Here is a 19,776-nt window from a genome sequence, read left to right as displayed (position 1 = left end):
CGGACAAACTAAAAGTTACCAAAGCGGACTTTTTTTTTAATTTCCTTTATGCCATTCGATTAAGAAAGAAAGAAAGAAATTATTCAACTTATAAGCTACCAAAAAGATCATGACATGGTCATGACGCTGGTTATCAATGGAAACATAAAATAAAAATAAAAAGTGTCAGATGGCTCTCTTCGTGCAATTAAATAGGTACCTATTTAAAAAGCTGTAGATAAAAAATAAACAAATTGATCGCTTGGATTACAGATACCAATAAGGTTAATAACACAGTACAGTATGGCTGTTAGTTGTCAAGTTGGGAATTTAGTAAAAATGCCTTAAGGTTTTTCTTAAATATTTTTATTGGATTTTAAATTTATAATTGGAGGCGGTAAAGTATTCCAGCATTTCGTGGCTGTAATATCGAAAGGTGCCACAGAATGCAGCCGTACTTTGCTGTGGAACCATTAGTAGAGGGGCAATTCTCATTTAACCTTGTTTATATTTTAGTTTTAGTATAAATAGGATGTTTGGCCTTTTTGTATTATATTAAAAATTAAAGCTGAAACTGTAAGTTTTAAAATGTAGAATAATTAACCATTTCTCACTAAATATGGCTTTATTCAATAAAATTATACAGTATGACTTGAACATGTGACACAAATTAAGTAAAGTTAACGTTTACGTAAGATGGCAAGGCAAAAATGGCAAATAATTCAAAAAGTTTTTTTTGCAGAGTTGATGAACTTACATCTACACACGGGAAAGCGAAAAGAAATCTAGAAAACTCATACACCACAGTTAGTATAACGTTATATAGTTAGTATAACGTATAATGATTTCTTGTATTGTCGCATGGCAATGGTCCCTTGAAATCAATAGAAATTCTTTCAAAAGATTTGTTGCTTTGATTAATGTGCCCTGTGTTCTATTAAATCGTGGTTTTCTTTCAGCACACACATTGCATGATGATGTCATACACTTGACATCCTCAACTGAGAATGGTAAATTTTTGATCTGATCCAGTGTACTATTCTAGTTATACCGGGATGACACAGATTATTATGCAGCTCGAAAAGCTTAGAATTGTCTACTGTTGTTGATGATGTTACATTTGCTCTTGAAAGGAAACAATGTTATCCTTGCCCGGGCGATATGAGATTTTGAAAGTTCTAAGCGCCAACGTTGAATTTTATCATTTTTAATCTTATAATCATGTTCCTGATCGAACATGAAAGCCACCACTATAAAATTGGCACCACTTTTTTATTCTTTCAATTTTAGCAGTTGCTTCTTTAACTATGGCCGAATGATTTCGTTCATGATTGTTTAAAGTTCTTGAAAAGAATGCTACAGGTTACCCGACTTGAGTGAGCGCTGCAGCAATAGCATAATCAGATGCATCAGATTCAATGGTGAGTTGTAGTATAGGATCAATGACTTTAATAGTTGATTTTGCTATTTCCATTTTAAGTATGTTAGGTAAATGCTTGTATCGATTCTGGTGATAATGGGAAAGTCTCTGTTCGAGCAAGAAATTTTATTTTATCTGAGAATTTTGGAATCCATTTTGAATAGTGTGCAAAAATGCCTATTGTTCTGCGTAGTGAGGCTGTTCGGAATTGGTAAATCCAAAAGAGGGCGTAGACGCTCTGGTCTGGCTTGATGATGCTATTGCAAATGTTATATCCTAAAAGATTAATCTCAGTTTTTGAGAATTCGCACTTCTGTAAGTTAAATGTTAAATTGTAACGAGTGACGACTTCTTGGAATAAGCGTAATTTTGCATCGTGGTCCGTTTGATCGTGTCCACATATTGTGATATCATCCAAAAAAAATAAAGCTTAGTGTGGCGAAATCTATACGCCACAAGTCACAATAATAAAAATTAAAATCACGCGACGCTATCAGGCAAAAACACGCAAACAAAGATTTCACGGATTGGAACTATATATACACATCCGACACAACATCGTCGGAGCCGCGGTTCCCCAGGCATAACACCTTGCCTGGCGGACGATCTTCCCTTTGGTGGCGGTCGAGCCGAATCATCGCTCCCGCTACAATACGATTGGAGTCATAAGTTAAAAAGAGATGACAATATTTTGTTTTTTTTTTGATGTCAAGCCTTACATCGAAGATCTGACATCACTATGGTACGGCTTCGCGTCTACGTTTCGCGTCGATTATCGGTCATTTCCGGCGTGGTCACCGCACTGCAGGCGCCTAAAAAGGCGGGCGCCATTTTTCACAAGCATTTGTCTATGGATAAGTAGTGAAGCGAAAATTTGTGATCGAATTTAATTGAAATAGTGGTGATCTAATCTGCTACAATATCGAAAAAACAGATAATTTTAACTATTGACTATTCATAAAAATCTCCCTAAAATGACTCCAATAAGTAAGGTTATTGATATGAAATCCTGTCGTATTTGTTTGTCAAAAAAGCCTTTATGTCCTCTCTTCAACTATCAGTTTTCTGGTAATTATGCAGAAATGCTAACCGCAGTCGCTGATGTAAAGGTAAGCGTAATGTCAACAGTGTTGTTTATATTTTGATTTCAGTAATATGTAACTACACTCCTTCCACCTTTTGCTTTGCAAGACATCCATGTGGTGTTATTAGCAAATAAAAGGTTTAGTACTATAAGTACCTACAGATTTCTCAACTCTATTATTTCAATAATTTTCAGGTCGCGGCTAATGATGGGTTACCTGAAAAAATTTGCAATAAGTGCTGTACTGCATTGGAAAAGGCTTACTTACTTAAAACAGTTGCAGAAAGGTAAACCTTTCGGGTTATTTTATGTCCAACTTGATATTTCGATAATTCTCTAAAGCCTGATTAAATAAGTCTATGAAAGTAGCTTTACTAGTTAGCTCTAAGAACTCCATGAGCGCTGGAGAAAAATCTCCTTAATGGCAATATAAACTTGATACAATAGCCCAATGTAAGGCATGATCCATTTAATCCACATTTCTATAAAATAAAATTAAAAGTAACTTCAAAAAAGCTAGAAATAATTGTGAAATTTAATAATCCCACAGTGACCACCATGCATGTTTAGCCATAAAGTAGGTTTTTAGTGTGCAAATCAGTATATTGTTTTGTAAGCTTAATACACTGCTGACTGTACTGGCAAAACAGCTGAATGTGACCAGTTTTTTTAAAGACTGTTGGCTCTGTCTACCCTGCAAGGGATATAGACGTGATTATATGTTAGAATAGAATAGAGTTATTTACAAAATTGGATACAAGATATCACTTTTTGATGTCACATTATTATAACTACTACCGCGTCCAATTCCATTATGTTACATATTAACTGAACTGCTGAGCTTATTTTGGCAATTTCTGAGTAGTTTCCTGAAATATCTTCCAAATTTATGGTCAGACCAAATTTCTATGGGACTACACAGACACTAAAATACATTAAAAAAGATATGCCATAACATACATAAAAAAAATATGATTTTAAAGTTATGTACATTAGTTTGAATGCCAATGCTAAAACCAATGCTCTATGGTCAGGGGAAAGATTGTGAGGAAACCTGCCCATTCAGGCAACTGGTTGTACAACCATATGATCCAATATGGTTTAGGTTTCTCTGTAAAGGATTCAGAGGTCAGATGGGAGTTGCTATGTCATGTATAAATCTGACTCATCCAATCCAGGATCCAAGATCGAGGGCTCACCCCGAGCTCCTCTCCAGAGAGTGAGGATTTTATTTTTTCAATTAGGATTTAAGGAGGAAGAAGACATATTAAAAGGGTCAAATCCAAAGAACTTTCTCCTTTTTTAAATTGGTCTAAAATCTTACATTAATCCTGGGTGACTCAGGTTTTTACTCAAAGCAACTACCATCTGACTCCTCCCATAATCCTAGCCTTTGCTGGGGAATCTACTGTCCATAACTCAGAAAAGTCATGGGCACAATTAATTTTGTCTCTTCAATCCATGACATTGGCAGAACCACCGAAAGTCCAGTGGAAGCCATAATATACAAAAGAAAGAAAGAAAGTAATTTGTAATTCTCATATTTTACTTCATAATTCTATCTTTATTGTATGATTTGTTTTGTTTATAATTTCTACCACCAGAAATGATAAAAGGATGAGAAAGTTATTGGCAAAGGCACAAGTGCCAACAAAAAAAATTGCATTTGATACTTTCACTGATATTAAAAGTGAGATTGGACCTCTTGCTATCAAAACAGAACCAAAATGGGAAATGGAAATAGATGTACACAATGATATCGCATCTAAACCGATAGAAACCATGGAGGGGAAAGACATTGTTATTGCTAATACTGTGATTAGAAAAGTAGAGCCAGGTAGTGAAGATTCAGCTAAAAATAATGAAATGTATTCAAGTAGGGATGGAAATTTAAGCTGGAAATCAGACAAAGCCCAATCAGTTACAGATCTTGATGTAAGTACTTACATGTTATGTTATTTTGCAGTATACATATAATAATGTTATAAATATTACAATAGTTATACTTTGATGGAAGTTAGGATAAACTTGTGAATTTTACTAAAACAGTTTTTGTTTCTTTCTTTTTTGGCTTTCTAAATAAATAATAAAGTTGGTATAACTTGTAATGTGCCCACATTACATGTTATGCCAATTAAAAGTATGTGTTCATGTTATACTTTTATAAAAGTGACAGTTAATGTGCCTGTGAAATGTAATTTATATTCTAAGTATTTTTATTATTTGTTTCTTGACTCATTTATCTGTGTTATCCATACTAATAATAAAGAGAAAAGATTTGTATTTTTTATGTTGGCAATGAAAAAACTCAAAAACATAGATCTTCCTGACTAACATACTTTATTTTCTGGAATTTGCCATAACAGAAAAGCCCTAAAGCTACATAGTTATTTATGTAATGAAATTTCTGAGTTAAAAATTTTCTTCAATTTCAGGCAGAATATTTAGATGATGACATTTTTCAAGATGATGACAGTGATGCAGACTATGTACCACCAACAGACAATAAAAAAACCAAATTTAAGAAACCAAAACTATCAGATATAAAAGTTTTCAAAGGTAAAAAAACTATTATGCGCAAAGTTAGAATATTGAACAAATCAGATCAAACCAGAAATGACTTTGAAAATAAATCAAACAATAAAAATGAAGATAAAACAAAATCTACAATGATAACTTGTTGTAAGTATTTATTTTAATTCATCATTTTGCATATTGTGTTACCATTACAGAACTAGTTGTTGCCCGCAACTTCGTTTGCGTGTTATTGGAAATACAAAGGTTAAGGTTATGAAATTTACTAAAATATTATCCATACATAATATGTATAAGAAAGTAGCTGTTGTAGTAACAAAAGTTGAATAACGTTTGTTGAAAGTCTTTTCCATAATTTGATGATTTAGCTGGTCTATAATGGTTCTACATCAGGTGTTCCAGATCTGAATAGAAAATGCTCGTCGGGGGGATTCCCCGCGCGACACGTACAAAACTGTTTATAACAGTCGACACAGGCCGCCCCAGCCGCTATGTTATGCCTGGTCCAAACCAGGGATGTTACGGAGCTTCGACTCCGGTTCCGTTCAGTCGGAACTTTCGATTATTATTGCACCTTCGGTTCCGACTTCGGCTCCGACACTTTTAAATCGAAGGTTTTAATCGGAGGTCAAAGCATAACATAGCGGCTGCGGCGGCCTGTGTCGACTGTTATAAACAGTTTTGTACGTGTCGCGCGGGGAATCCCCCCGGCCCCCGACACCCACTACGTGCACTTTATCTAAAAAATACGTTTAAAATTTCTCTCTCATGCCACCACTTTCTGATCCTTCCTCCGACTCCGACTCCGATAAAGTAAATTTTAATACTCCGACTCCGACTTCTGTTCCGATAAAACTACCTCCGTTACATCCCTAGTCCAAACATACAGACTTTTTTTCAAATTCATGCTCAGTTCTGTTTTATTATTAATATTGTGACAGTATCCAATACATTTAATTATGATTCTTATACCAATTTCTTTAAAGCTATTGCGTAAACTTGTTATTGTTATAAAATTGAATCTTTTTCTCCAAGTACTGAACAGTTTACTTGTTACTGTCCAAATTTTCAGATCCTATTATGAAGAATGGCACAAGGGGTCCTCCAATTTTGTTGAAGAGGCCCAAAGATGCTACTGTTTTAAGAGTTCACACAAATTATAAGGGCAGGCCCACTACATCTGGGGAGGGTAATAAAGTCTTGCGTAGAGATAAGTCCGTCAGAATGGTGAGAACTGCAAAACCTGTTGTAAAACAGAGGGAAAAGCTTGTTTGCCCTGTTTGCGGCATTCTTACATATACACTTGGCAATCATATAGCAACTCATCAAGGTAAGCAAATCAAATTAAGGTATTCAAATAAAATATGTCGATGATTGAGTTATAAATAAAAATATTCATTAAAATCATGTATCTTATTTTATCTTAAAACAAGTTTACAAAGCAATGTTTTATTTTCAGAGAAAAAGAGGTACACTTGTTCTCATTGTCCAAGGTCGTTTTCACAAAAGAGTAACCTACTGGTGCATACTAAGCAACACACCGGAGTAAAAGATCAAATATGCGAAGTTTGTGGTGCAGGATTCTATAGTCAGAAATCTTTAGTCAGGTTAAAAGACATTTTTTTTTACTAGCAACCCAATCATCTAATGTTTATGGCTGCCTAGGTGCTATCTATTATGGGTTTAAAATTTTGTGTTTAGGATACTAAACATATTATTTTCCAAATATATGTCTTATTAATAAAACATGTTTTTGATTACAGGCACAATCTTATACATAAAGGAGAAAGACCATTTCCATGCAATTTGTGTAACAAGAGGTTCATAGCAGTAAGTACAACATATTTTTCCCTAGTGAAGAGCCCAGTGCTAGGATGTAACCAAGGAATCTGACCCAGTTTGGATAATAATTTTTGCGCAATCATAAGTCATACACTTTGGTAAACCCCCCCAGTTGTGTTAGGATTATTTTCTTATGTTGGTATAGTCTATCTATTATGTAAAATTAAAAGAGAAATATGAATGTTTCAGCGCTGCGACCTGAACCGCCACTTGCGCATACACTCCGGCTACAAGCCGTACAAGTGCGCGACGTGTGCGATGTCCTTCAACGCGAAGCATCAGCTGCAGAACCACGAGAGGATGCACACTGGGGAGCGGCCATACACGTGCGAGGTATTCGTTCATTACAATATGTTATAGAATGCCTCTAAAAAACTACAATAAAGTATTTATATTGGTTCATTTCCAAAAAATCCTACAGTTGGCAGGTACAACAAAACACCCATGAAAAAAAAATCGTGCATTTCAATCCTGTTTTATTTTACAGGTGTGCAATGTTGCCTTCAGTTACAAAGTGAACCTTAACAACCACGTGTACAAAGTGCACGGCATCAACTTGAAGTTCAAGTCAATCCATGTGGTCACCGAAGAGATCCTCAGGCGGGAAATGGGATTGGTGAATGAGACCCGAGTAGCGATATCGCATATCATGCCACAGTTGACGGAAGCCCCCACCCCGGCGGCACACGAAACAGTGACGCATCATAGTTCTGATTATTAAGATTTTGTCAATATGGCATCTGAAAATCTTGCTATGAATCCAGCGAGATTTGGCAGTGTCAGTTAAGCAATTTAAAGATTGACATCCGGTGCGTATTTTATTGTCACACGGTTTCATCAGAATTAATGGTAGGGTAATTGCGCTGGTTTGGCGTCCAGTTCTACTTTTCGTCCATTTCACTTTTAAACGCATATAAAAAGAATATAAACACACCTATGCACGCATGTTGCAACTTGTCACGATCCTTCATACTTAAGCAACAGTTCTAACAACCACAAAATCTAATTTGTCAAGTGAAAACTTCGAAAAAATTAAACTCAGTGGCCGGCATGTGTTCGTGTTGCGTAGACGTCATTGCCGATACAAAAAAAATAGCTGGTGCAGGAACACTCCGTGGTGGGTTTTATGACTATTTCACATAGATTGGGTAATATTTTGGCATGTAAGGATATTTAAGAGTATAACTAACATTATGTTCAGGTTATTTTACAATGTTTTTGTAGTAATCTTAGTAAAAGTTTGCGGACGAATACTGACATGCCTATTTTACCAATTATTTGGTATCCGTCCACGTGGACGGAAACTAAAACAGCAAGCTAAATATTTGGAATGTTCATTTTACTTTTTCAGACCTATAAAAAAATATGTGTTTTCTTTAGATATGAACTTTATTGGCTATTTGACAAGATATTTAGTTAACGTCCAATAATTTCTCAGTATTGCTTGTTTAAAAAAATGTTTAAATGGCATGGACGAAAACTAAACAGCAATTTTTTTTGTATTAGTTTTCGTCCATAATAGTGTGGAATCTACTTCTAACACATTTTCTTGTTAATTCGTACAGGTTTTTCTAGTAGGTACTAAACTGAAATTAATTGTTATAGATGGATTTGGGGAAATAAAAAAAGCAGGAAATCTACTGCTGAAGAATAAATATTTTTGTTGATTAAATAAAAGATTATAAAGACAGTTTTTATTTAACATTGCATTTTTACTCTTTTTTACATACTGGACGGAAACTAGATCACACCAGGGCGAAAACCAAATTTTTTGGACGAAAACTAGTGAAATCTGCCATTTAACATTTAATTATTTATATAAAAAACAATGTAGTTATAATTAAAAGTTTCTTTATTTTTATCAAAAATAGACTATATGAGGTATTTAAACAAATATGAGCTATTTTAATTAGGATACTTTATCATATTATTTTTACGTCTGAAAGCTAGCAACTCCGCTAATTGGACGAAAACCAGCGCAATCACCCTATTGCAACTTACATACATACATACATAAAATCACGCCTCTTTCCCGGAGGGGTAGGCAGAGACTACCTCCTTCCACTTGCCACGATCCCTGCATACTTCCTTTGCTTCATCCACATTCATAACTCTCTTCTTCATGCAAGCTCGGCGGTTTCGGGTACTTTTGACCTGACCTTTTACCAGGACGTCCTTAATTTGATCAAGATATGTTCGTCTAGGTCTTCCCACCCCACCTTTCCCTCCACACTCTCCATGTATATCTGCTTAGTCAACCTGTTTTCATACGTCCTCTCCACATGACCGAACCATCTCAACATACCCTTTTCTATTCCTGTAACTACATCTTCTTTCACATCACAACATTCCCTTATCACGCTGTTCCTTATCCGGTCACTCAATTTCACACACAACATACTCCTTAACGCTCTCATTTCCACTGCATTTATTCTGCTTTCGTGCTTCTTTTGCCATACCCAACTTTCACTCCCATACATTAATGTCGGAACCAACACGCCCCTGTGCACAGCCAGTCGAACCTTTTTGGATAGTTTCTGACTGCTCATAAAGGCATGCAAAGCTCCATTCACCATGTTCCCCGCGTTCACTCTCCTTTCAATATCACTATCACACTTGCCATCTGATGTAAACTTTGATCCTAGATATACAAACTCTTTCACTTGCTCAACTTTTTCTCCTCCAATCAAAATATTACATGCTGTCATATTGCAACTTTCTTGCGGATAATGCCCACTTGATAGCATGACATTTGTTTTATCACGTATATATACGTATATTAATTTATGTTCATTTTAGAAGAAATATTAAGTTGATTATGAATTACTTGGGTTCATCTTTTCTATTTTTCCACTATGATTTGTGATTGAAGAAGCGATGGGTGTTAAAATACGAATTGCAAAGTTATGTTTTACTGTACAGTGATTCAAGTGCATAATAAATATGTTACCTACATTAAGTTTATTTAAATAAATATTGAAAAAACAAATTACTGTAGTTTTTATATCACTTTTATTTTTTATCTTTGAATTATGGTACAAATTTGAGGTAGTAAGAAAATATAGGTTTTTTAATGTCTTCTATTTGATTACTATAACATGATGTACTATTCTAGTATAGAATATAGTCCCTAGTACAAATACATGCTGTAATAACAGGATGTTCTTCTATCACAAATCTGTGCTTCAGTTCCTCTGGTATTTGCCTTTCTAATTGCGGCTCTTGTTTCTGTGACTTACGCTCCTTTCTCTTCAAAATTTTGAACTGAAAGTTAAAGTTTACAATTAATTATCTAACTTTATACATAGACAAATTTTCTGTGTATGTGTATTTTCCGTAGGCACTTACGTAGTATATACTTGGCTGACACAAGTAAGCAGGATGACATTTTTGTTCACTGCACGTTTTATTTTGTATAAAGCGTGGAAAAGCGTTAACACCTAAATCTTGTGGTTTATTCTGCGGAAGGAATAAAATGATTAAGCAGGGAATCATATGGTTTCGAAAAATTTGTTTGATAAACAATTTTGTGTTAGGTATGTACTCACATCAATTTCGCAGTTACAGTCAAAGTCTGGTAACGCTTGCTGAAATAATAAATATTTTTTATTATAATTATAACTTTACACTTGAAACTGGGGACAAATTCATGAACGAGCGTATAATATTACGTAAAATAGTGAATATCATGGTTTCTAATTAATGTTTCAATTATAAATTTTGGTTGGTAAAAATTTTGGGGTAGGCAGGGTTCAAACGTAACAATGAATATTATGTTTAAAATTATCTAAATATCTACTTATTTTAATTCATGACGTTTTTCCTTTGATAATATTCGTAACTACAAAAATTTATGTAGGTCTATGTAAATTTACAAAAAAAAACTTACATTGTTTTTTTCCACTTTTATATTTCCTCTCTTTCTAGTTCTTGTTTCAACTGAGTTGTCTAACAGAATTATATCGTTTCTTATCATATTGGCATAATCTACTGTGAGCGATGGTTGTTCTTCTGTCTCATCTGGATCGAATTGTTTGAGAGGTAAAATGTCATTGATATTTTCGAATAAATCTTTTTCTAATGCCGATTCCTCGATATAGTTTTGCCTTCTTCGAGTTTTTTGGTCTCTTATCATATATTCATCAATATCCGAAGTTCTCCTTAGTGTTGATGCCAAAACTGTTTGAATTCCTATTATAACCCCACAACACATTGTAATGGTAATGAAAGATTTTGCTGCCTGAAAAAGGAAAAAGTTTAAATTAAAAATGTTTAGTTAACATTTTGCAAGTAGTGAACTTAATACTGTGCAGATATTGCCAAATTGGTTCCATGAACGAGTAAAATCGGTTTCTACGAATCTATTTTGTAATCGGTGATTTGGTAAACGTTAAGATTTGAGTAAGTTAAGTATTTTTATTTTTACATACATACATATCATCACGTCTATATCCCTTACGGGGTAGACAGAGCCAACAGTCTTGAAAAGACTGAAGGCCACGTTCAGCTATTTGGCTTAATGATAGAATTGAGATTCAAATAGTGACAGGTTGCTAGCCTGTCGCCTAAAAAAGAATCCCAAGTTTGTAAGCCTATCCCTTAGTCCTTAATTTTTAATAAAAATTTATGGCGTTATTGTTGTACTTATTACTTATACTTTCTAAACTACGTCACATTTGCATAAAGAATTTAAAAAAAAATAAAAGAAGCAATATGTATAAAAAGTAAATAACTATGTAAACATGTAAAAGGTCACTAAGGGGGCTTATAAACTTAGGATTCTTCATTTAGGCGATGGGCTAGCAACCTCAAGCGGTTTCACATTTTTCAACGGTGTAGTGCTGCCCTCATTTGAAATATTTTTTTATTTGATTTTGTTCTTTATAGACGTTTTAATATTTTTTTTAGAATAAAAATGCTGATCATGAATTTCATGTCAGCCTATATAAAGATAACAAATTATTTAAAATATTACGATATTATACACTTCTTAGGAATCTGCAAATCTCTAAACTTATATATAATTTATGTTGATCTTCCTATTTTAGCGGTTTCATGGAATTGACTTACCATCTCTGCTTCACAAATTACACTAGACTACTAAAGGAGGTGCAATACTTATCTTTCCTTTTATAGTCTAGTTTGATTGATGGGTTAAATAATAGATCCATTAACTTGAAATGATATCCCTTTTCTTTGATATAAATATTCTCTGTACCCCACACTCGTGTCGCCCGCGGGCACCGTCACCATGGAGTTTCTAAGGGGTTGTAGGTAACAGGCAGCGACTCTTAGTACCTACAAATTCTCTTTGCAGCAATATCAATAGTTTTTTTTATTATTATACAGTAGCTGTTGTTCGTATGCGTGGAAGATTATCGAAGACTATGTACTTATCATGATACTAGTTCTATTGATAATACATTACATTTATTAAATTGGAAATATTCAATATACGTTTCTACTCTTCCTATTGTTTATGTATTGACGTGTAAACCGCTAATTCATAATTGTTCGTTTGATTAGTTGATAACGATCATTTGCCATTTTGTTTACAGTTAACTATGTTTTGGCATTAAATATATTTTAAGATTTTTGTTACTTTGCATGACTAATTACACCACTTACCTAACAAATTTTGCTTGGTTCTTAGTAGTTATTATAGTGATCTAGAACTGAGAGCTATAGGCAATAAGAGTTCTAATAATAAACAGCGTCTCTGAGCTTTGTGTCGTAAACAGGCCGAAAAGAGATCCTGGTTGACTTAAAATACTAATAAAAGTGCGAATGTTTGTAAGGATTCGTCTTTTATGCAAAAATTACGTGTATCCCATAAATATTAGATTAACATAAATTGATTTATAGATTTAAGGCGGACAAAGTCGCGAGCAACAGCTAGTTCTCTAATAAAAAAGCTTTATCAGAGCTAAGAATTTTATAAACTGTGATACATACATACAGCCACGTCTATATCCCCTGCGGGGTAGACAAATCACCTGTTTGCCTTTATGGTAGAATAGAGATTTAAATTGTAACAGGTTGCCTGCAAGTTTCTTAGCTTTTCCCTTAGGCCTTTTACGACATCCATACGGTATGGATTAGTTCTATTCCAAAATGCCGGAAACTATACTGTGATGAAAGATTTTTTTAAAAAGGACGAGTCCTTTTTTTAAATACTGTCCAGTAAAGGTGTATTCTTTAAGTGGATCTTAAAAACTGGTATGATCAAAGAAAAATTGCTTTATAGGTAGTTTTTATCTAATTTATTATTTCATAATTGTAAAAAAATAATTTAATATTTATTTGGATATTAATACCTACATTACATCCACTAATGCTCATATTGTAAATTATTAAAAACCTATTATGAATTTTAAAAGTAATACCGATAATATAGTTATAAAGTTAAACAAGAAATAATTTTACTTTTTGGAAATACAACTAATTAAAGCCTATACACCAAATATACACAATCACGGTTACAGTAATACCTAAAACACGAAAACCGTAGAAATACCTACGCGAAGCTAACATGATAAAAATAAATTTGTATTGAAGAAATACTGCAATTTGTATTTTAAAAGAAACACTAAAATTGATACTACCCGATTTCATGAATAACGAAATGGCTTTAAATATTTTTAAGAATAAAAAATATACATGTATTTTTTTTTAAAACGGAATTGAAAATCCCTACTCCAAAATAACAAATTATCTAGTTTAGGTTTAAATCAAATAACATAGAACTTACATAGGTAATAAGAACACTTCACATAGATACTGCATAAGTAAACAACAATAATTAAGCACATTGTGTCGTTTCATCAACTTCTAACATGCAATTTGCATTAAGTGACGATGACGACGTCGTCATAAAGGTTTTCACTTACCCTACATTTTATTATTTTGGATAATCGTAGAAAGTATTACCAATCGATGTATGTATGTATCGATGTATGTATGTTCTGTTGAAATATCTGTCCTGTGTCCTGTCTAAGTATAGGTATATTGGTTCTGTCGGACTAATAGTTGTCGAATATGTTTTGTCTAGGCAAAAAACTTGACATGGGATGAAATGACAAATTCACGCCAAAATTCAACACATGACGCAACCACTCCACAGCAAGCTACATGTTAAAAGAATAGACCGTATTTTAAATGTCTACTGGTAGCTGTTTAGTCTCCAAGAGTTGTATAGCCTGTTCTAGCGCTTTATAACCTTGCGGACCTTCAAACTCCTTGATAGGGTCGTCACCTTGCAATACCCCGTGCAATCTTAGCATAAGAGCCCTCATCAGATCTCGTTCCTTGATTAGTACCTCTTCGTTCATGATGCTCACTAGTCTCCGTTTGAGGAACACACCGTGTTTTTTAAAACAGTGTCTGTTGAAGTCGTGTTTGTAACTGTAACCTTGCGAACATATCTGAAAAATCAAAATAGAGACTCTATGCGATTTTCTATAGTAATCAATAAGGGTTCTCTGTCACAGTAGGTCCCCGGTGCGAATCCGATACGATTATCTATATACATACATACATACATACATATAATCACGTCTATATCCCTTGCGGGGTAGACAGAGCCAACAGTCCTGAGCGGACTGATAGGCCACGTTCAGCTATTTGGCTTTAAGATAGAATTGAGATTCGAATAGTGACAAGTTGCTAGCCTATCGCCTAAAAAAAGAATCTCAAGTTTGTAAGCCTATCCCTTAGTCGCCTTTTACGACATCCATGGGAAAGAGATGGAGTGGTCCTATTCTTTTTTGAATTGGTGTCGGGAACCACACGGCACGATTATCTATATTAATATTAAAAATAATATCTATTGTTGAGTTAGTATCTCGTAACACCAGTTTCGAACTTACTTCGAGGATAACTCAAATCTGTGTTATTGTTATTATTTATTTATAGAAATAATACAAAATTTAGTATGAAATTGATGTTCATATCTAAATACACTAGTTGTTCGCCGCGAACATAGGCCACGCAAAGTCTTTAAATTTTTACAAAGTTGTGAATATCTTAAAATACAACCCAAGCTAATAAAAGCGTAGTAAAAAGAAAATCTATTGACAGCAAAGAAACAGATTTTTCGTTTTATATATTTATATTATAATTTATCAATAACTATTGTTATTATTATCCATTTTATTGTAACTGCCCGATGTTAGTACTTTTAAGGTAATGCCAATAAAATCAAAATAGGAAATAAATAACTATGACCAACAGAAGCAATAAAATTAATATCTAGAATTTGTCTGTTTGTATTCACATTACACGAAAACTTATTGCTTCGATTAATATGCTGTTTTCTCAAATGTACCTATTTGCCTTGGTTAAACTTAAAAATTGGTACATCCCTTTTAAGGGGTGAGTGTTCATCGAGGTCGAGTGAATTATTCGTCACCCAAATTTATTAAGGCGATACATCATAGATTTTGGGTCATTTTCACTTGGTTTTTTCTCATAAAATATAACTTGCATCGTTTCAATATTTTTGGATATGAAAGTAAATATATTCAATTATATTTGTGGAAGATGAAAACACGATTGGAACAAAAATCCTCGATCAAAAAAATTCAGGAACACAAGTCTAGATTTCGATTATTTATCTCAAACTATAAGGATTTAAAATTTGAATTTTGTACCAAATTGAAGATCATTAAAAAATAATAACTTCTGGAAGATGAAATTTCGATTGGATGTTTTGTTTAGACGTAATTAAACTAAATAGATGAAAACAGGAATTAAAATTGTTGCGACAATAGTACTGGACAGTAGAGTGTTGACACTTTATCTCTGTCTCATTCCTACACGACCGGGTGGGATAAAGCGCTGTCCTTTGTAAGCGTGCTTCACTCCGCGGATCACATTCTCCGACGCAGGACCTGTGCCAATCGCTCCGAGCGTCGTTGAAAAATATTCTGCGAAGTATTTAATTTCCCACATTCATTTTGTTTGAATTTATTTCTGTACATAATTGTCAGCTCAGCTTATTGAATTGTGTCGTTGATCTCTGAATCTTACGCGTCGCTTTTCCGCCGGACGGGGTGATATTACGTAGGTATTTAGGATCGTAGATTTTGATACTTTTTTTTTTTTGGTACTTTCTGAAATATACCTATTATAGATAGTTTAGGTTAGTTTTTAATACAGTTTTTTTGTTTCGTTTAGTGTAAATAGGTGTATAATTTTACGTCATGATAGCATGTTAAATGTTAGCATGTTAAAAAAAAACCTTGAAAGAGCTTCCCATATGGGACAATTAAGATGGTGGGTACTAATTACACTTACTAATAGATAGACATATAGATGCCTACTGAGATTTTCTCCGCAAACACTGAAGGTGAAAAATATTTCATTTGATACCGGCTTGTGGCGGGGCGGCAGTAGGTAGATAGATAGATAAAACAACAACAAACAACAGCTCCGCCGCCGTCGGTTATACTGTCACTAGTTGTTGCCCTGGTCTTTGCCTACGGAAACAGTACTTTTTACTGGATGATTGTTCTGTCTTTTTCTATAGGTACTTACTCCTAGGTAACTATATTATTCAGGGTACCTCCTCAGCTGCAAGACGTCGCAGGGTTTAGTTTTCTTCGCTTTCTTCATTTGGCACGATCACAGTCATTATCCCATTATTTGATTGTTATTAATTTTTAGGAAAAATAAATTGTCTCCGATATCGTCGTTGACAATGTCCGAACAGAGAAGTGCGGATGGTGTGGAGTCGACAGTTGATATTATGGACTTAGATAGTCATGGCATTATTCCGACGCCGACATCAACGACAACCCAAGATAGAAAACCATAGGTTCCGTAGCCATTTGGCTACGGAACCCTAAAAATATATGATATACATTACTATGTAAATTACCTTTGATTGAACGAAATCGAATAAGTAATTACGAGTAGTTTTTTTAAAACCATTACAAACTTATTCATTTTATACAAAATTTTTGCATACATCCGCAACTATATCATTGCTTATAATGTAATTTAATATATGTATGTTTTTTTGTAAAATTATTTTATTGTATCAAAAACAATAAAATATTCTGATGCGGACTCCATTGCATTCGCAAACTTTATTCGGGTTACGTGAGGTCACGCGCCAGCGGCTACGGTGCGGCGGCGATCTAGCGGGGCAAGCTGGTCGGGGGTGAGCCCCGCGCGGGGTGAGCCTCTCGCCCGCATCAAGGTACGGTCGCGTTCATAATTGCAGTCATAGTTCGCAAAACTTTATAGCTTGCAGTCACCGCTGTCACTCACACATTCACACAAATAACACAATAAACAACAAGCGGTTAAGCGTTGGGTAACGCGCCATCAAGAAGAGGGTAGTGTAAAAAGTCGACCGCTCAGCGACCGTCGTCCGCTAATCAACACAGCGACACGCCACACAGCGGAGATCCATGGTGGAACAGTACGAAAATAATGGCTTCATACCGACCAGAACATTTGCGGAACAGTTCGACACATCAGTGGTTACTGTTCGTCGAGTTTGCAGTAGTCCGTGAGGGACTATTCCACAGACAGCCAGCAAGAAAGCCGTATTTATCCGAAATAAATAAGCAAAAACATTTAGAATTTGCTCGGCAGTATTTGGATTTTGACTGGAACACGGCGATATTTACGGACAAAAAGTTCGTTTACGTCATCGCAACACGGTAGGCTTCATTTATGGCGAAGAAATGCAACTCGGTATGAAGAAAAAAATATTGTGCCAAATATGGAGTCTGGACGCATATCTGTAAATATGTGGGGCTGGATGAGTGCTGCTGGACCTGGGGAACAGGTGTAGATAGCAGGATGCGCTACAGCTGCTCATTATGTGCAAGTGCTGCAAGAAACCATGTTACCAACTGTGCGGTGTATTTATCCGATTGATGATATGCAATATCATTTGTGCAAGACAACTACCCTGTGTATCGAGTCCATATAGTGCGTGAAAGGTTCTGCCAGTTTATATTAAAACTACTACTTAGATAGTATTTTAAGGACAGCTTCAATATCTTTTCTTTATGAAAACGAATAATTAAGCTGTAACCTTAATAACAGGAGATAGGTAAATTAGTGTAATATGCTGTATGTATACCTTTATATAATCATCAATATGTAAACAAAACTATAGGTAAACTGTTTCAATAAAATTTACTAATTTTAATTATTGAGTGTTTTATTTTGCTCCCTCTTGTTTAATATTTCTTGCTGATTTCCGTGTTTGAAGACACGGGTATCGTAATTCTTAGATATCAGTTAGTTAGTTAGTCAGTCAGTTACTTAGTTCAAATGGCACCTTGAAACATTAAAAATTGTCAGTAACAATATATATTTTTTTTAATAGACAGAAATTCCTTGAATAACTTCGTAATCCGCTAGTAACTAGAACAAGCGAGTGTGAGCAAGCGAGATTATCTAGTATATCTTAGATCTCACTTGCACAAACGAAGTAATAAAATTGCTACCCAATAACTTTCAAAGGAACCACTACCTATGTTAGGGTCGTGTGCAGACAAACTTTCAACTTTATTGAAATGACATAAGTCTGGCAGTCGCAGGCTTCCCTCTATAGGCAAATCTTATGCAAATCATGAGAGACGACGATATCTCGATCGACAATTATCGGGCCCAGTTCGGCCATCGTTGATTACCGTCTCTTTCTGTTTTGTTATGTTATATGTCATAGAATAATAAACTATTTTACTTAGTAATCATTGGGATTAAAGACCGTATTCATTTGAAGGAATATTTATTCTTTTTAAATATGCATGTGTGTGTGTATCTAGTGGAACCACAGTGCACGCTATTTTAACCCGTAAGAATTTTAAAACTATGACTGCAGATATGAACGCGATCGTACATGTAATCTGAATGTAGCGCCTTAAACATATATGGACAACCATAAATACAATAACTACCTCGCATCTGTAAGGCCTTTCTCCTGTATGGACTCTGACATGATGTTTTAGACTAGTGCTTGAAAAGAAAGTCATATCACATTGGTCACATTTAATTTTTTTGTTTGCAGAATTATGATAAATTACGTGTCGTTTAAGACCATTAATCTGTAAGAAGGAAAAAGATAAATATTCAATTTTTTGACTCCATATTAAATGTCTGAAAATAGGATTAACTTACTCTTTTGAAAGATTTATTACAAATTTCACAAACAAATTGTTTTTCGTCATTGTGTACTGCCATGTGCCTGAAACAAAGCAAACATTTATTATGAATTTCCATCAGACTATCTATTTTCATTATATTTTTCTAAAGTGGTTGTGGTAAAACGAGTTAAAGCAAGGCTTGGGGTGTTGTAGCAAATCCAGGCCTCGAGGGTATTAGGTAGGTACCAAGTTATTGAACATAACAAATCAATAACTGGCACAATTGAAATAGTGATGAATATAAGTTGAGTAAAAACAAACCCTTTTAGGGAATGCATGTCGCTGAATTTGGCGACGCACTGGTCGCATTTATATTTTCTTTCCAATTCGTGTCTCTTTTTATGTGCTTTCAGCCGATCAAGAGTGTAATAAGCTTTTGCACAGCTATCGCATTTATGTGTTTTCTTTCCTGCATATAAAAATGTTTGAATTAGTTACGTCTATCAGTAAGTACATCTAAATTTCATTATTGACATATATCATATCATATTGACATATATCTTTCTTAGATTGTAAACCGGACCCAGCTTATATACCATTGATTTGATTGCCTAGGTTGTAGGAAGATACCTAGGTTTCCGCATGAAGATTTCGCTTGATTTAATAAAAGCATCTAAAAATAATGTACATGGCTTTAATGGGATTCGGGCCAAGTGACTCTCTACTTTAACCGACATACCATTCGGGGGTTGTAGGTCAATTTAGAAAAAGTTCAGGATCTGGCAACAACTCAAATAGGCACCTTT

At 34.5% G+C, this 19,776-nt stretch overlaps 3 protein-coding genes across 4 annotated transcripts in view; 1 reads left to right on the top strand and 2 right to left on the bottom strand.

Annotated features, from left to right (window-relative positions):
* Positions 1-2,214: 2,214 nt before the first annotated feature.
* LOC106132414 (zinc finger protein 610) lies at positions 2,215-8,326 on the top strand. The gene is made up of 9 exons (XM_013331823.2): positions 2,215-2,508; positions 2,679-2,770; positions 4,088-4,418; positions 4,919-5,165; positions 6,091-6,348; positions 6,478-6,625; positions 6,782-6,848; positions 7,050-7,193; positions 7,348-8,326. Exons 1-9 carry the CDS (start codon positions 2,374-2,376, stop codon positions 7,579-7,581), a joined length of 1,656 nt encoding a protein of 551 aa, XP_013187277.1. The 5' UTR covers positions 2,215-2,373; the 3' UTR covers positions 7,582-8,326.
* A 1,436-nt stretch (positions 8,327-9,762) lies between these two features.
* Positions 9,763-13,126, bottom strand: LOC106133059 (prothoracicotropic hormone). Its single transcript, XM_060944917.1, has 4 exons — positions 10,750-13,126; positions 10,409-10,447; positions 10,209-10,319; positions 9,763-10,124 (listed from the first exon to the last, which is right to left on the bottom strand). Exons 1-4 carry the CDS (start codon positions 11,071-11,073, stop codon positions 9,972-9,974), a joined length of 627 nt encoding a protein of 208 aa, XP_060800900.1. The 5' UTR covers positions 11,074-13,126; the 3' UTR covers positions 9,763-9,971.
* Positions 13,127-13,190: 64 nt separating this feature from the next.
* LOC106132985 (zinc finger protein 729) overlaps positions 13,191-19,776 on the bottom strand; it is a 28,205-nt gene continuing 21,619 nt past the window's right edge. Inside the window, exons 6-9 of one of the 2 annotated variants that reach the window (XM_013332568.2) lie at positions 19,292-19,439; positions 19,005-19,071; positions 18,785-18,931; positions 13,191-14,284 (exon numbers count right to left, since the gene is read on the bottom strand). In XM_013332568.2, coding sequence (XP_013188022.2) covers positions 14,015-14,284; positions 18,785-18,931; positions 19,005-19,071; positions 19,292-19,439 — 632 coding nt within the window. In that variant the 3' untranslated portion in view covers positions 13,191-14,014. The remainder of the gene's footprint in view (positions 14,285-18,784; positions 18,932-19,004; positions 19,072-19,291; positions 19,440-19,776) is intronic. The other variant, XM_060944912.1, reaches the window with a different exon arrangement.

The sequence above is a fragment of the Amyelois transitella genome, chromosome 7 (assembly GCF_032362555.1).
Source record: "Amyelois transitella isolate CPQ chromosome 7, ilAmyTran1.1, whole genome shotgun sequence".
Taxonomy (NCBI): Eukaryota; Metazoa; Arthropoda; class Insecta; order Lepidoptera; family Pyralidae; genus Amyelois; species Amyelois transitella.
Note: the sequence above shows the minus strand (reverse complement) of the source record. Positions and strands in the feature narration are given on the sequence as shown.

Bases quoted from the DNA above. Each gene is read 5' to 3' on its own strand.
- LOC106133059 (XM_060944917.1), bottom strand. From the start codon at position 11,073: ATGTGTTGTGGGGTTATAATAGGAATTCAAACAGTTTTGGCATCAACA. The intron at 10,320-10,408 runs GTGAGTACATAC...TTCCTTCCGCAG, and splicing joins ACTGTAACTGCGAAATTGAT to AATAAACCACAAGATTTAGG. The intron at 10,125-10,208 runs GTAAGTGCCTAC...TTTAACTTTCAG, and splicing joins GTCAGCCAAGTATATACTAC to TTCAAAATTTTGAAGAGAAA.
- LOC106132414 (XM_013331823.2), top strand. From the start codon at position 2,374: ATGACTCCAATAAGTAAGGTTATTGATATGAAATCCTGTCGTATTTGT. The intron at 5,166-6,090 runs GTAAGTATTTAT...CCAAATTTTCAG, and splicing joins ATCTACAATGATAACTTGTT to ATCCTATTATGAAGAATGGC. The intron at 6,626-6,781 runs GTTAAAAGACAT...TTTTGATTACAG, and splicing joins AGTCAGAAATCTTTAGTCAG to GCACAATCTTATACATAAAG.